Source organism: Tachyglossus aculeatus, chromosome 3 (assembly GCF_015852505.1).
Source record: "Tachyglossus aculeatus isolate mTacAcu1 chromosome 3, mTacAcu1.pri, whole genome shotgun sequence".
Taxonomy (NCBI): domain Eukaryota; kingdom Metazoa; phylum Chordata; class Mammalia; order Monotremata; family Tachyglossidae; genus Tachyglossus; species Tachyglossus aculeatus.
The window spans coordinates 34767108-34785233 of record NC_052068.1 but is presented as its reverse complement, the minus strand read 5'-3'; the positions used below and the strand labels follow the sequence as shown (position 1 = coordinate 34785233).

Below are 18126 nucleotides of genomic sequence, written 5' to 3'. Positions count from 1 at the left end.
ATACTACTGACTGACTGATTGATTAATCAGTCATAGCCTTTCCAAATGTACAGAAGCCTGGCTGCCTGAGGAGGGGACACTACCACACTTAGGCTCTTTGGAAGACTAGTAAACAAGGGAAAGTCTGCATGGTTTGGAAGCAAAATTTAGAATCTGCCTGGGCTCCCGATAAAAGCTGAGCTCAGCTCCCTGCTTTACTCAATACTTCATTTTCATAATGGAATATTGAACATTAAGATTAATTCACACCAAAGCAATTATTTTTTTTCCTCAGTCAAAAAGCCGTATTGGTTTTAATACTGTGAAATTCCCATAATTCAAATGGGTAGAGGCACTGGGGGAAAATATTCTTTATTGTATAAAAATGGTCTTAAACTAAACTTTTCTAGAAGGTGCCTTTTGGCATCAGAGAAGATTTTATTCAGACATCTTCCAAGCTCAACCAGTCTGAAAGTCAATGTCTTCAAGTGACCCTCATTTTTGAAATCAGTCTTCCATGACATTACATTTGAAAAATAACGTGACTTGACTGTCCCCTTGTACTCAATCAATAGCATTTATTGAACACCTTCTATGTAAAGAGCACGTACTAAGTGCCAGGAAGAGTGCCAAAGAGTTAAAAGACATAATCCCTGCTCTGAAGGAGCAGGTCTAGGTGGTATGGGAATTTTAGGGTTTTGATTGCAAAGAAAGGCTGGAGTGGCAATGGGGAGACACGTAGGGGAGATTAGAGAGTATTTAGAGAAGCAGCGTGGCTTTGGAGTCAGAGGTCATGGGTTCGAATCCCAGCTCCGCCACTTGTCAGCTGTGTGACTTTGGGCAAGTCACTCAACTTCTCTGTGCCTCAGTTCCCTCATCTGTAAAATGGGGATTAAGACTGTAAGCCCCACGTGGGACAACCTGATCACCTTGTGAACTCCCCAGCGCTTAGAACAGTGCTTTGCACATAGTAAGTGCTTAATAAATGCCATCGTCATCATCATCATTGTAACCTCCCCAGTGCTTAGAACAGTGCTTTTCACATAGTAAGCACTTAATAAATGCTATATCATTATTTTTATTATTATTATTATTTGGGAAAGACCTGATGGGATCTCCATTGTTGGGTATGGACTGTCTCCATGTCACCAACTTGTACTTCCCAAGCATTTACTACAGTGCTCTGCACACAGTAAGAGCTCAATAAATACGATTGCATGAATGAATGAATCTCAGATAGACCTTGAAGATGGGCAGAGCAGTAGTCTGTCAGATATTAAAGAGGAGGGAGTTTCAGGAAAGAGGGGAGAGCAAGAGGGCAGGAGAGATGAGAACGAGGCACAGAGAGTAGGTTAGTTTGAGAGGAATAGAGATTATGAGCTGGGGTGTAGTGGGAGAAGAGAGTGGATTCATTCATTCATTCAATCGTATTTATTGAGCATTTACTGTGTGCAGAGCACCGTACTAAGCTCTTGGGAAGTACGAGTTGGCAACATATAGAGACGATCCCTACCCAACAACAGGCTCACAGTCTAGAAGATAAGTGGATAAGTAGACCGATGCTTAGTACAGTGCCTGGCACATAGTAAGCGCTTAACAAATACCTTAAAAAATGGCATAGATGGGAGAGAGCTGTTTGACGGTTTTAAAGCCAATGGTCAGGACAGCACAGGGAGTGTGAGCAGTGACCCTTCCTGAATTTAAGCGAGTCCCCTTTCCCCCTCCTGTTACCTATTCTCCACTAGGCTAATATTTTCTATGGTATTTGTTAAGCACTTACTATGTGTCAGGCACATAGTACTAAGCACTGGAGTAGTTACAAGATAATCAGATCAGACACAGTCCCTTTCCCATGTGGGGCTCACAGTCTTAACCCCCATTTTACAGATGAAGTAACTGGGGCCTAGAAAAGCAAAGTGACTTGCCCAGGGTCACACAGCAGACAGGTGGCAGAGCCAGAATTAGAACCCAGGACCTTCTGACTCACAGGTCCTTACTCTATCCACTAGGCCAAGATGCTTCTCAAAGCAAATGTCTGGGCCTGATATTTAGGTGTGGTGAGAGTGAGGGACATTCCTGTCATCATCATCATCATCAATCATATTTATTGAGTGCTTACTATGTGCAGAGCACTGTACTAAGCACTTGGGAAGTACAAATTGGCAACATCTAGAGACAGTCCCTACCCAACAGTGGGCTCACAGTCTACAAGGGGGAGACAGAGAACAAAACCAAACATACTAACAAAATAAAATAAATAGAATAGATATGTACAGGTAAAATAGAGTAATAAATATGTACAAACATATATACAGGTGCTGTGGGGAAGGGAAGGATGTAAGATGGGGGGGATGGAGGGGGGACGAGGGGGAGAGGAAGGAAAGGGCTCAGTCTGGGAAGGCCTCCTGGAGGAGGTGAGCTCTCAGCAGGGCCAAGAATGAGGCTTCCCAATGTCCAATTTGAAGTGAGGGTTGAACACTCCTCTTCCTTCATAACCCAGAATCCCCACTCCACTCAGGGTCTTGCCCTCTTTCACTTCATGCAGGTGATCAGGGCAATAGCCACCACACCATCACACAGCACACTGCGAGACCATACCACAGGCTTGCTCAGGCCTGGGCCTGAGGGTTCATTCATTCATTCAATCATATTTATTGAGCACTTACCGTGTGCAGAGCACTGTAGTAAGCGCTTGGGAAGTACAAGTTGGCAACATATAGAGACGGTCCCTACCCAATGGCGGGCTCACAGTCTAGAAGGGGGAGACGGACAACAAAACAAAACATATTAACAAAATAAAATAAATGGAATAACTAGGTACAAATTGTACAAATAAAATAGAACAATAAATATCTACAAACATATATACATATATACAGGTGGTGTTAAGAGGGGAAGGAGGTAAGGCGGGGGGGGATGGGGATGGGGAGGAGGGTGAGAGGAAGGAGGGGGCTCAGTCTGGGAAGGCCTCCTGGAGGAGGTGAGCTCTTAGAGTTTCCATTTGGGGCTGAAAAGACCTGAAATGGTGGCTCTCTTCCCTATTAGGCCTCTGAAACCTGTCCCACCCCTCATTCCCCCCTAAATCCCTGGACAATTTTTGCCCTGGGCTTAAACTGAAAAATCGTCTTCTATGGCACCAGTACCAAACAAGAAACAATCCATCTCCTCTTCTAACTGGGAAAGTCAGACTCAATTAAAAAAAAAAAAAACCAAGGGGAATATAGAACAGAAACATCATTAGAAAGATAGGTAGGTATGCCATCACTTAAACTTCTCAGTGCCTCAGTTACCTCATCTGTAAAATGGACTGTACTTGTAACTTGTACTTGTAACTTGTACTTCCCAAGAGCTTAGTACAGTGCTCTGCACACAGTAAGCACTCAATAAATACGATTGATGATGACTGTAAGCCCTATGTGGGACAAGGACTGTGTCCCTCCTGATTATCTTTTATCTACCTCAGGGCTTAGTACAGTGCCTGACACATAATAAGTGTTTAACAAATATCATTAAAATAAACAAGGATGACGTAAAAATGTTTCTCCCAGTTTTGTTGTAGGTGACAAAACTTTAAGAAATTATCAGTAATACAACTCCCAACATTGTCATCAATAGTATTTATTGAGTACTTATGTGCAGAGCACTGTACTAAGCACTTGGGAGAGTACAATACAACAGAGTTCATTCATTCAGTCATATTTATTGAGCACTTACTGTGTGCAGAGCACTGTCCTAAGCGCTTGGGAAGTACAAGTCAGCAACATATAGAGACAGTCCCTACCCCACAATGGGCTCACAGTCTAGAAGGGGGAGACAGACAACAAAACATGTTTCGTTTTGTTGCCAGACATGCCCAAAGTGATTTTATAATCTAGATTGTCTATAATCTAGATAAATCCACACAACTTTACTTAGCTCTTCTTCTTCACCCCAATCATTCTAAACTACTTTTCAGTACTGACTGACACCACACCCTTGTGGGAGTTAAAACCATTGTGGCAATGAGACCTTTTTCTAGCCTTCAAGTTAAAGTCTCAGGGTGGAAAACCTAAATTGCAACTAAGGTTCTTTGAGGGAAATTGCAAGGAAATATTGTAAAGGAGAGGAAAAACATTATTCATAGAAATCTGATATTATTAGATGCTCTGAGGAATGAAAATGCATTCAGTTCTTTTCCAAGGAGGAGGTTGCACTGTTACATTCTTGGGGGACCCCATGATAAGGAAAACTCACCCTGCAGTAAGTACCCTCATCCTCAGAGACACTGCACACTTGAGCACACAGGTGTTTGGTGTGGAAGGAGGAAATATGAAACTTGGGGCAGGAAAATTACTGCCTGCATGTTAGACCCAGTGGCAGAGGATAATGGATTGAAAAATGACCAAACCATAAACAGAGGTTAATGACAGACAATAGCATAAAGAGTTGGATAAGATATCTAATGGGGCTCCAAAGGGGTTGGTGTTAGGACTCAATTAACATTTTTATTAATGATCCAGGGAGCTCACAGCACATTAATAAAGCTGGAGGATGACAGAAAGCGGAGACGCAAGGCATGCCACGGCAGAACAGAGAAACAATACAGAAAATTCTGAAAATACTAGAAATGTAGGTAAGAAAGGACAAGGTGAACCTATATGAACAATAAAAGTGCAGTGACTCTGGGATATACCTACTTTGGGATGGGATATGCATCTTTATGTATGGAGATATTGCCAATGGGTGAAAGAAACCTGGAAAATCAACATCAGTGATATGTACTGAGTCCTTATTGGGTGAAGAGCACTGCAATACTAGCAATAATAATAATAGCATTTGTTAAGCGCTTACTATGTGTTAAGCACTGTTCTAAGCACTGGGGTTGTCATGCTATCAAGTCCTCTCCAACTCATAGCGATGCCACAGACACATCTCTCCCAGAACACCCCACCTCCATCTGCAATCGTTCTGATAGTGTATCCACAGAGTTTTCTTCGTAAAAATATGGAAGTGGTTAACCATTGCCTCCTTCCACCAGTAAACTTGAGTCTCCACCTTCGACTCTCTCCCGTGCTACGGCATGCTTAGTGTTTACTGAGCACTTACTGTGTGCAGAGCATTGTACTAAGCACTTGGGGAGGTAAAACACAACAGAGTTGGTAGATGTGATCCCTACCTAACAAGGAGTTTACCGACTACAGGCCCAAACTCCCTTCTCTCTCTGGAAACTCAGCGAAATCCAGAGGTGGGACACCTGGAAGCAGCGTGTCCTGGTGGATAGAGCAAGGACTTAAGTCAGAGGACCTAGGTTGTAATCTTGGCTCTTCCAATTGCTTACTGCACAGTGACCTTGGCCAAGTCACTTAACTTCTCTGTGCCTCAGTTTCCTCAACTATAAAATGGGGATTAAATACCTGTTCTTCTACCTACTTAGACTAGCCCTAAGTGGGACAGGGACTGTTTCCGATTTAATTAACTTGTACCTATGCAGGGCTTAGAACAGGGTTGGACACATAGTAAGTGCTTAACAAATACCATAAAAATAAAACCATCTGGAACCACTAAACTGATCTTAGCATCCCCTCAAACAAGAAAGTGCCAGAGGCCAAACATTTCTTGCCGATGAAAGTAGAAGATATCCGCTCACCCATTCACATATCTAGACTGTGAGCCCACTGTTGGGTAGGGACCGTCTCTATATGTTGCCAACTTGTACTTCCCAAGCGCTTAGTACAGTGCTCTGCACACAGTAAGCGCTCAATAAATATGATTGAATGAATGAAGGCATGTGCTAGCTGTCAAGTTTTCCCACACAAAGTCCTCTCACCCCTGATCAGAACTCCACTCAGAAAAAGAAGATTCCAGCAGGTCACCCTAAATTTCCCCCTGTCCCATCAGAAGCCCACTTTGAAAAGGCACTTCTATTTCTTCAATCAGTGTTGTCCACACTCCAAGCCAAAACCAAGTTGGGCTGCTCCATTTCAAAATTCCACTTGATGTCCAGTAATTAGAATTCTGATTAAAATGAAGCTGGCTCACTGGAAAGATGATAACAAGCTAATAAGACAGATTCGATCCAGCTTTGATGAGTAGGTCAGAACATTAGCTTCAAGGAAGACGTCAGATTTTGACCTATATAAAGGTCCAAAATCCCCCTTACAGCTCAGTTTATGGCATTGAAAGATGAAAGAAGTGACCCTGGTTGAGTGCAATACAAGGAGAAACCTTTTAATCACTCCACCCTCAGCCTCACAAAATTTATGTCCTTATCAGCAATTTATTTTAATGTCTGTCTCCCCCTCTAGACTGTAAACTCGTGTGGGCAGACAAAAAGTTTACCAACTCCATTGTATTGTATTCTCCCAAGCGCTTAGTACAGTATCAATTGAAATCACTCGCAGCAACTCAGAGCCAATGTCAGGCTCGGAATTCAGCCGTTTTCAACAGTCATCTGAGTTCAGGATGCTTTGGGATCAGATACATTTTTTTTTCCTTTTCAAAGCCCATATTACATACAGTGGGTGAGCAGCAGTAATTAAAAATTATGGACCTGGAAGTATTGCTAATTCTGTTATCTTTAGAGCATCGGGGCTTCAAGCAACTCACCAGCAGAATGGCCCAGATGAGAAATCTCTTCAGGATGCTCAGGGGCTTCATCCGGTATGCTAGAATAATCTTTCCAGCCTGTTAATTGAGGAAAACAAAGGCAAAAAAGGGGCATTAGCAGACAGTTCTCGGAAACGAAATGCTAACTGGATAATTATTGCACATAAAGCAGGATTACGGGTGAAGCTGGGAAATGACTCAGGGAAAGTGGCATTTTCTTTCCCTTTGCTTCTTGAATTTCTGTCCGTCTTCTCTGGGGTCAGGGTAATAAGGATGAATCCCACCCCCTGCTCTCTCCAAGGTCTGGCTAAGCCAACCAATCAATGGGATTTACTAAATGCTTACAGTGTGCAGAACACTGTACTAAGTGCTTGGAAGAATGCAATAGGGTTGGTACAAAACCTTCGGCAGAGTCGGAAAGCTGGGTACTGTTGGGGTGGATGAAGACCTATAGAGGGAGAACCTGGGAAACAGAGGGGTTCTGGGGTAAGCGCTCAATAAATACGATTGATTGATTCTGGGATTGGTTCCAGCCTCACAACAAATCAGCAGCAAATCTGGGACTTGAACCCCAATCTTAGAGTGCTCAGCTGAAAGTATTTTTCACCAGCCTAAACTGATTAACTCTATCTCCTGGCTCAGTGGTCCATGGAGCGGGAGAGGAGAAAGGGGAAATGGGGAAGACCAAAGGGCACAGAGAGGTCACCCTAGGAGCAGAGGGGGAGGCCAACTGGAGGGCTTGCAATTCTTTTGTGAGCTTTTCTTTTTTAACCCAAGGAGCAGTAGAGGAGTGAAGGGATAAGGGGACCAGAAGGTGGGCAGATGTCAGTCTGTCAGCCAGTTGTGCAACTCTGGAAGGAATTCGCTTCTGCCAGAGAAGTACCGAATTTCACACATCGTCAGTCTGGCCGTCTTCATTAGAGGCCCAGACATTCTTGGCAGGACATGCCGTAAAGAAGTCTGAAACGGAGCTGTGTGGTTGTCCTAGAAAAATCAGTCAAGGGAAAGAGAAAGAGACCCACACGCTGCTGAAAAACACACTGCAGGACAAGTTGCACAACCAACATCTCCTTCTCAGGCCAGAAGTAGCTGTTGCACAGAAAAACAGAAAAAAAAAAAACCCAAAACAAAGCTGCAGCTGACACAGAAGAACTTCTGATCACAACATCCTCACCCTCAAGTCCTTTTGAGGTCTAGTGGGCTCTGGAGGGCATGCAAGGAATTTTAAGTAATAGGGAGAAGATGCGGCCCTTCCTCCAAAGGAATCGACAATAAAGGAGAGTTAAGCTGGAGATAATAGGAAGGTGATGATCTCTGAATCTGGTATTGTATCCTTAGGTAGTGAAGAAAAAGTAGGGAAACCCATCCTGACTCAGAAGGGTCTCTAATGGTCTATACAAGGTTCCTTCTGAGTCAGGATGGGTTGCCTTCCTTTTTGTATAGGCCGTTAGAGACCCTGGGCACCTCTGGCTACACACAGAACTGTGTCATTTTTGGGTATTTGAAATGTGACTCCAAAAGATCACTGAAATTCAGCTTAGGATCAGCCAACTAGTAATAATAATAATAGTAACAATAATAATTGGTTTATTTGTTAAGTGCTTACTATGTGCTAAGCACTGGGGTAGATTCAGCATCTGCAGATGGGGCACAGACTCTGTCTTGGAGAAGCAGCATGGATTAGTGGAAAGAGCACGGCTTGGGAGTCAGAGGACCTGGGTTGTAATCCCGGCTCTGCCATTTGTCTGCTGTGTGACTTTGGGCAGGTCACTTAACTTATCTTTGCCTCAGTTACCTCACACGTAAAAATGGAGATTAAGAATGTGAGCCCCATGTGGGACAATCTGATTACCTTGTACTTACCGCAGCACTTTGAATAGTGCTTGGCACAGAGTAAGTGCTTAACAAATACAATCATTATTATTATTATTACTATTACACAAGGCTCACAGTCTAAGTAGCAGGGAGAAAGATATTGAATTGTCGCTCTGCAAATGAGGAAACTGAGATCCAGAGAAGCTGTGACCTGCCCAAGGTCACTCAGCAGGCAAGTAGCAGGGCAGAAAATATAACTCGGGTCTTCTGACTCCCAAGCCCCTGCTCTTTCCACTAGGCCATTCTGAGAGGGTCAAGACCATCCTCAAGTCACCACACCAATGGACACCTAGCACCCAAACTCCAGACCAGACCATGGGGAGAACCAAGGCCCTCTGCATTTTCTCTGTCCCAGTTCAGCTAGAGGAACCTAAGAACAGAGCACAATCCTTTGAGGGCAGCGCTGAAGTCTCAGAATCACTAAGGCAGAGGTGCTGTCCATAAAATGAGGTAACAGTACATTGGCCTTCAGGGACCAAGCACCACAGGAAACAGGAAGTCATAGAGGGGCCCTTTGGCTTTGTAGTTGGCCCCTTTTGAGCAGATTTTCCAAAATGCTTTACAATTAAAGGCAGCGAGAGATGGGAGTGGGGCCCAGGAGTTCCCATGAGTTCTTTTCTGAAAGCTCGGAGCTTGCTGGGCCCAGGTGTGTGGAAGCAAAGGCCCCCTTCCCTCCCACCCCACAGCACTCTTGAAGAACATTCCCTCAACACCAACAGCGGCCCAAGGAAACATGACTAGAATCACTTACGCTAGACTTCTTCCCAGTGGAACTCCTTCACCACCTCAGCTAATTAAAACAACACATTTGCTCCCTGGGGGAGCCAAAAAAAGAAGGAAAGAGCCTCCCAGGGCCCTTGAAATGATCTCCCAGCAGGCAAGGAAAAGGCAACTGGTCAGTCAAAAACAATTAACATATTTCTCAATTACCTCTCTTTAAAAGCTTTACCTTTCCCCGGCTACCCAGCTGGGAATGATGGAAATAGATTAAATAATTGGTTCAAGTGTGACAGTTCAGGGGAGCGGTTCACAAAATTAACAGTACAGAACTGGCAAAATACCCTGGCAGAGTCAGGACGTGACGCAAAGCCTTTTATCATAGCGTTGCTTTTGTCAGCCTGCTTCCCTGGAACAGCCAAGATTGAGACCCCAGACACTTATTGAGTATTAGATATCAAAAAGAAACAGAAAGTTTCTCCAAAGGGTGATGGCTTCAGCTGCGGTGATGGGCTGACTGCCTCTTCTTTGCAGATCATTATGCTCAGTTCAAGAGTGTGTTTTAAGTGGAACATTATGGGCAGGGAATGTATCTATCAACTCTCTTATATTGTACTCTTCCAAGCACTATACTAAGTGCTCTTCACACGGCCAGTGGATGGTAAATACCGTTGATTGATTGGAAGCAGTGTGGTCCCGTGGAAAGTGCATGGGTCTAAGAGTCAGAGGACCTGGGTTCTAATCCCAGCTCTGCCACTTGTCTGCTGTAAACTAGACTGTAAGCTTGTTCTGGGCTTACAGAATACGTCTGTTTATTGTTATATATTAATAGTAATAGTATTTGTTAAGTGCTTACTATGTGTCAGGCACTGTATTACGTTCCCACGCACTTAGTACAGTGCTCTGCACACAGTAAGCGCTCAATAAATATGATTGACTGACTGCTGTGTGACAATGGGCAAGTCACAACTTCTCTATGCCTCCGTGACCTCCCCTGTAAAATAGGGATTTATTCTTGCTCCCTCCATCTCAGACTGTGAGCCTCACGTGGGGCAGGGACTGTTTCAATCAGTCAATCAATTACATTTATTGAGCACTTACTATGAGCAGTACACTGTACTAAGTGCTTGAAAGAGTATAGTATAGCACAGTTGGTATAGACATGTTCCTTGCACACAATAAGCTTCTGCCTAGAGGGAGCATACCCAACCTGATTATCTCGAATCTACTCCAGTGCTTTAGTACTCTGCTTCTTGGTACATACTAAGTGCTTAACAAATACAATAATAACATAAATAATAATAATAGCAACAAAAATCTGGACCTTCCACCTGCAATAAGGCTCTTCTGGATTTCTTGAAAGCATACCATTTTGTCCTTTCAAAGTTGGACAGTTCAGGTGAGGTTGATGGAAACGGGTCAGGGTGAGAAACCACTCACTAGCAGATGGTTGGCTCTTGCTATGACTGGGAAGATTCAGCAGGATCATTTTCAATTTGAAGGCTATCTTTTGTCTATTAAAAGAGGTAGGCACGGCCGAAGGGGAAGTTTCCGGTTTTCGGTCAAGTCCTCTGACAGATCCATTCACCTATAGCTAGGGAACACCTACCCTTTGCCAGAGAATAATAATGATGACATTGGTTCAGTGCTTACTATGTGCCAAGCACTGTTCTAAGCGCTGGGGTGGATACAAGGTGATCAGGCTGCCACACATGGGGCTCACAATCTCAATCCGTATTTTACAGATGAGGGAACTGAGGCACAGAGAAGTTAAGTGACTTGCCCAAGGTCACACAGCAGACAAGTGGCTAAAAAACAAAACTAAACAAAATAAAAAAACCCCAAAAACCAACAAAACAGAGGAGTTTTGGTGCACAGCTCTTCCTTTCCCTTAGGCATGCGTCTATCCCAGATCTGAGTCACTGTGTGGCCTAACAAGATTTGACCTGACCAATCCTGATATCGGAGGTGCTTAGGAAAAGACAGTCACAGGGTAGGAGTCTCTTTCCCTTCCTCTCTCACTCTGTCTCCTCCCCACTGTCTGCCGTGTGACCTTGGGCAAATCGTTTCACTTCTCTGTGCCTCGGTTACCTCGTCTGTAAAATGGGGATTGAAGCCTTAAGCCCCATATGGGATGGGGGTTTGTGCCCAACCTGATTTACTTGTCTTCACCTTGGTGCTTAGAACAGTGCCTGGTACACACAGTAGCCACCCCCGATTATATATGTTTGTACATATTTATTACTCTATTTTACTTGTACATATCTATTCTATTCTATTTATTTTATTTTGTTAGTATGTTTGGTTCTGTTCCCTGTCTCCCCCTTTTAGACTGTGAGCCCACTGTTGGGTAGGGACCGTCTCTAGATGTTGCCAACTTGGACTTCCCAAGCGCTTAGTACAGTGCTCTGCACACAGTAAGTGCTCAATAAATATGATTGATTGATTGACTCCCTCTTCCCCCCTCCCTCTTCCTCCCTATTTCTCCCTATTGTTCACTCTCTCTTGGTCTCTTTTCCTATCTTTCTCTCTCCCTCTTTTCCTATCTCTCCCTCTCACTCCCTCCCTCTCTCTCTCTCTCTATCCCTCTATCTCTCTCTAATCACCCTCTCCCTCTCTCCTGTCTCTCCTCTCCCTCAATTCATTTAATCATATTTATTGAGCACTTTCTGTGTGCAAAACACTGTACTGAAAGCTTGGGAAAGTACAAGGTAACAACAGATATATTCTTTCCCATAACGGGCTCACAGTCTAGAGGGGGAGACAGACATTAAAATAAATAAATAAATAGATTGATTAAATAAATAAATTAAAGATATATACAGATACAGCTCAATCAATGCTACGTACATATATTGAGTGCTTACTGTGTGCTGTGCACTGTACTAAGAACTTGGGAGAGTAGAATACAACAGAGTTGGTAGACTCACTCCCTGTTCACAATAAGTTTACAGTCATGGGGGGAGACAGACATTAATATAAATACATAATTTATGGATTAATTCATTAAATCGTATTGAGTGCTTACTGTGGCAAAGCACTATACTAAGCACTTGAAAGAGTGCAATACAAAAACAGACACATTCCCTGCTCACAACAAGCTTACAGTTTAGAGGGAGGGAGACAGACATTAATATAAATAAATAATTTATAGTTATGAGCATAGGTGCTGTGGAGCTGAGGGTGGGGGCATTACCAAGTCCCCAAAGGTCCCAGAGCCAAGTGCATAGAAGATGCAGTTACAGGGCAGGAGTCTCTCTCTCTCTCCCTCCCTCTCTCTCTCTCCTTCAAGGGTTCAAATCTAAGTTTAAGGGCAATGCAGAAGGGAGTGGGAGAAGAGGAAATGAGGGCTTTGATGGGGAAGACCTCCCTTTCAGGGTAGGTATTCTTTTAATAAGACTTTGAAGGAGGAGAGAGTGGTCGTCTGTTGGATATGAAGGGGGAGAGAACTTCAGGCCAGAGGCAGGATGTGGGCAAGAGGTTGGTGCTGAGATAGACGCGATCAAGGTATAATGAGTAGGTTGGCATCAGAGAAACAAATTGTGTGGTCTGGGTTGTATTAGGAAATCAGAGAGATAAGATAGGAGGGGGCAAAGTGACTAAGTGCTTTAAGGCCTAGGGTAAGGAGTTTCTGTTTGATTTGGAGGTGGATGGGCAACAACTGGAAGTTCTTGGAGAGCACGGAATCGTGGACTGGATTTTTTTTTGAAAAATGATCCGGCAGCCGAGTGAAGAATGGCTCAGAGAGGGGAAGAGACAGGAAAGAGGCAGGAGATCAGCAGGGAGGCCAATGCAGTAACCAAGGTAGGATAAGGCAAGTGTTTGGATTAACATGATGGCAGTTTGACAGGAGAGGAAAGGGCAGATTTTAGTGATGTGAAGGTTGAATTGACAGGATTTGGTTCCAGATTGAATATGTGGGTTGAATGAGAGAGATCAGTTAAGAATGATGCCAAGGTTATGGGCTTGTGAAGCAGGAAGGATGGTGATACTGTAGTGGGAAAGTTAAGGGGAGGACAGGGTTTTGTGGGGGGAGATGAAGAGTTCTGTTTTAGACATTTTAAGTTTGAGGTGACAGCAGGACATCCAAGTAGAGATGGTCTGAAGGCAGGAGGAAATGTGAGACTGCAGAGAAGAAGAAAATCAGAGCTGGAGATGGAGATTTGGGAATCGTCCCCGTAGAGATTCATCGTTGAAGCCATAGGAGTGAATGAGTTCTCCAAGAGAGTGGGTTATAAGATTGTTCAACGCCTAAAAGGCAGAGATTGGGTCTTCCCACTATATTGTGTCCTCCTAAGCACTTAGTACAGTGCACATTCAGTAAATTACATTGATTACCTGAAAGAGGAGTCTCACACACAAATGTAAATACACACACACACGCACCCTCACACCTTTTAGACTGTGAGCCCACTGTTGGGTAGGGACTGTCTCTATGTGTTGCCAATTTGTACTTCCCAAGCGCTTAGTACAGTGCTCTGCACATAGTAAGCGCTCAATAAATACGATTGATTGATTGATTGATATACACTTAATCTGGTGGACCCTCTTTCACCCTTGCAAGAATGAAGGAAAAAAAAAGCTCCCCAGGGCAAATGGAAACTGAATCAGAAATTTCTACTGAGATGAATGCAATGTGTGGATGTTAGTTCATCTTTATTGCCCTCCATTTCTTTTTGCTTCAGGCCCCTGGGGTTTGGAAGCCAAACTGAAGGATATTCCTGTCAATTCTCCTGTCAGTGGCTAGTCTGGGCCAAGAGCAATCCATAAGCTCCCTGCTGTTGTCTAGGTCTTCCCATCTCATATATAACCTGGGCCTTTAAAATCTTTTCTCCCTGATCTTTCATTAGGGAAGAGACACAAAGTCTGCTCATTCCCCTGGCAAATCTCAGATCTTAGAAATGAGGTGGAGAACTTGGCCCTGCCATCACTGTTGAACCTAGTGCTGGGAATCCTAAGACATACTGTTGTTTCTATGTGTGCAGAGTGAGGAACCTCAGCCTACCTCTAACCCAGCCTGGGCAGCCAGGAAAGGCCAACCAGAGAGACACCTGCTAGGGAATGTCATCATCATCATCATCATCAATCGTATTTATTGAGCACTTACTGTGTGCGGAGCACTGTACTAAGCGCTTGGGAAGTGCAAGCTGGCAACCTAATGTCAATAATGTCAATATCTTTGACACTGAAGGAGTTTTGTTGGTGGGTTGTCAAGTCCATGATACGTCTCATTTAATAATAATAATGATGGTATTCGTTAAGCACTTATTATGTTCCAAGTACTGTACTAAGCACTGGGGTGAGTATATGCAAATCAGGTTGGACACGGTCCCTGTGCCAGGTGGGGCTCAACAGTCTCAACCCTCATTTTACAGATGAGGTAACTGAGGCCCAGAGAAGTGAAGTGACTTGCCAAAGATCACAAAGCAGACAAGTGGCAAAGCCAGGATTAGAACCCAGGTCCTTCTTACTCCCAGGCCCGTTCTCTATCCACTCAGCCATGCTGCTTCTCAGTCGCACCCGGAATCCTTATTTGTATGAAAGGAAGGGCCGAGAGTGGGAGATGTAAACTGTAGCCTTAAGCACTAACCATTAAATGAGAACATGCTGGCTTTTAAAAGGTAACAGTCACTGCAGAGGTATAAGGTTCCAGGGATGCAAGTGGAGGATCTGTGAAAAACCTTGATCACAGGAGCACAATTTGATATGCAAAACTTTTACACTGATGTAAAGTTATTCCTTCAGCGAAAGGCAACACAATGAGGTGGTAAACATGATTCCTGCCTTTGAGGAATCCCACTCTAGACTGTAAGGTCCTTGTGGGCAGGGAATTTATCTACCAACTCCGAAATTGTAAGCTCACGCAGTGTGGCTTAGTGGAAAGAGCACAGGCTTGGGATCAGAAGACATGGGTTTTAATCCCGCCTCCGCCATTTGTCTGCTGTGTGACCTTGGGCCAGCCATTTAACTTCTCTGTGCCTCAGTTACCTTGTGGGTAAAATGGGGATTAAGACTGTGAGCCCCCTGTGGGACAACCTGCTTACCTTATATCTACCCCAGCATTTAAAACAGTACTTGGCACATAGTAAGTACTCAACAAATACCATCATCATTATTATTAGGCTGTAAATTTGCTGTGGGCAGGGAATGTGCCTATTTATTGCTGTATTGTACTCTTCCAAGCACTTAGTACAGTGGTCTGCACACAGTAAGTGCTCAATAAATACAGTTGAATGAATCAGTGGACATAAAAAAAAACCAAGCACACAAAAAGCATTTGGTAACTATGGAAAACGGCAGCTAAGTAGCAGACAAGAGCAAACTGTATTGTTCACAGCAACCTCGTTTGTTTTTAGTAGTTAGGTTCAGCCAATGCTGTGGTTCTCTTTCCTTCATCTAGCTGTTTTTTCTACAGGTTGGCATAGAGAGAAACATCATGGCATAGTGGAAAGAGCATGGGCCAGGAGTCAGAAGGTCATGGATTCTAATCCTGGCTCTGTCACTCTCTCTCTTAATTCCATGCCCCCCTCAGCAATCCTAGAAGGGGAATAATAATTATTGTGGTATTTGTTAATCAATCACTCAATCAATCGTATTTATTGAGCGCTTACTGTGTGCAGAGCACTGTACTAAGTGCTTGGGAAGTACAAGTTGGCAACATATAGAGACGGTCCCTACCCAACAGTGGGCTCTCAGTCTAAAAGGGGGAGACAAAGAACAAAACCAAACATACTAACAAAATAAAATAAATAGAATAGATATGTACAAGTAAAATAAATAGAGTAATAAATATGTACACACATATATACATATATACAGGTGCTGTGGGGAAGGGAAGGAGGTAAGATTGGGGGATGGAGAGGGGGATGAGGGGGAGAGGAAGGAAGGGGCTCAGTCTGGGAAGGCCTCCTGGAGGAGGTGAGCTCTCAGTAGGGCCTTGAAGGGAGGAAGAGAGCTAGCTTGACGGATGGGCAGAGGGAGGGCATTCCAGGCCAGGGGGATGACGTGGGCCGGGGGTCGATGGCGGGACAGGCGAGAAAGAGGTACGGTGAGGAGGTTAGCGGCGGAGGAGTGGAGGGTGCGGGCTGGGCTGGAGAAGGAGAGAAGGGAGGTGAGGTAGGAGGGGGCAAGGTGATGGACAGCCTTGAAGCCCAGGGTGAGGAGTTTCTGCCTGATGCGCAGATTGATTGGTAGCCACTGGAGATTTTTGAGGAGGGGAGTAACATGCCCAGTGCATTTCTGGACAAAGACAATCCAGGCAGCAGCATGAAGTATGGATTGAAGTGGGGAGAGACATAAGGATGGGAGATCAGAGAGAAGGCTGATACAGTAGTCCATACAGGAGAGGATGAGAGCTTGAACGAACAGGGTAGCGGTTTGGATGGAGAGTAAAGGGAGGATCTTGGCAATGTTGCGGAGCTGAGACCGGCAGGTTTTGGTGACAGCTTGGATGTGAGGGGTGAACGAGAGAGCGGAGTCGAGGATGACACTGAGTTTGCGGGCTTGTGAGACGGGAAGGATGGTAGTGCCATCAACAGAGATGGGAAAGTCAGGGAGAGGGCAGGGTTTGGGAGGGAAGACAAGGAGTTCAGTCTTGGACATTTGTTAAGTACTTACTACATGCCAGGCACAGTACTAAATGTAGGATACAATTTTATCAGGTTGGATACAGTGCCTGTCTCACATGGGGCTCACAGTCTTAATCCCCATTTTACAGATGGGGCAACTGAGCACAGAAGAAGAGAAGTTACTTGCCCAAGGTCAACCAGCAGGCAACTGGCAGAGGCAGGATTAGAATCCATGACCTTCTGACTCTCAAGCCTGCGCTCTATCCACTACAGCCATGCTGCTTTTTGAGCAGCAGGGGGAATGAACTGCCTCAACCCTTACCAGACTCAAAGGAAAGGAGAGATTGAGCAACCAAGTAATTTATCCACCATCGCAGGCCATTAGGGATAATCGGTCAGAATGCCCCACACGGGATGCCCAGACCCTGCTGTAGCTCATCAAGTCAAGCTGCATCTCTTCAGTCTTCATTGCTCACAGAATCAACAGGGGAGAGAAATGCTTCTTTTCTCACTCATCACCATCCATCAACAACATCTGGACATCAGGGAAGCTCGTTTTGCTTGTTTGTCATAGTTCTCCACACTGGAATTTGGTTGGCTTGGAAGTAGAGTTGCTAAGGAACTTTTTTTTTTAAAAAAAAGTATTTCTTAAGTGCTTACTGTATGCCTGGCACTGTTCTAAACACCTGTATATATGTATATATGTTTTTACGTACTTATTACTCTATTTTACTTGTACATATCTATTCTATTTATTTTATTTTGTTAATATGTTTGGTTTTGTTCTCTGTCTCCCCCTTCTAGACTGTGAGCCCACTGTTGGGTAGGGACCATCTCTATATGTGGCCAACTTGTACTTCCCAAGCGCTTAGTACAGTGCTCTGCACACAGTAAGCGCTCAATAAATACGATTGATTGATGGGGTAGATGCAAGGTAATTAGGTTGGACACGGTCCCTGTCCCACATGGGGCTACAGCCTTAATCCCCATTTTTCAAATGTGGTAACTGAGGTACAAAGAAGCTTGCCCAGGGTTGCAGAGCAGATAAGTGGTGGAGCTGGGATTAGAACCCAAATCCTTCTCACTCCCAGGCCCGTGCTCTATCCACTAGGACTTAAGCTCTGAAGAAAAGAGTTGGCTTTGCGTTGCTCTTGTGGTAATTGGTTTCTAATTTACGATATTCCTATCTGAGCGAATGGGGACCCACTCCTTACCAGATACTACCCCCAACCTGATTCCTTGAGAACCAGCATAACCTGGTGGAAAAATCTCGGCCTGGGAATCAGGATTCTAATCCCACCTCCGCCACTTTCATTCATTCATTCAATCGTATTTATTGAGCACTTACTGTGTGCAGAGCACTGTACTAAGCGCTTGGGAAGTACAAGCTGGCAACATTCAT

At 44.3% G+C, this 18126-nt stretch overlaps 1 protein-coding gene across 1 annotated transcript in view; it reads right to left on the bottom strand.

Moving 5' to 3' along the window:
- The window catches only part of LOC119925261 (heparan-alpha-glucosaminide N-acetyltransferase-like), a 149864-nt gene that overhangs the window by 42192 nt on the left and 89546 nt on the right, over window positions 1–18126 (bottom strand). The window contains exon 12 of the mRNA XM_038743363.1: window positions 6565–6642. Coding sequence (XP_038599291.1) covers window positions 6565–6642 — 78 coding nt within the window. The remainder of the gene's footprint in view (window positions 1–6564; window positions 6643–18126) is intronic.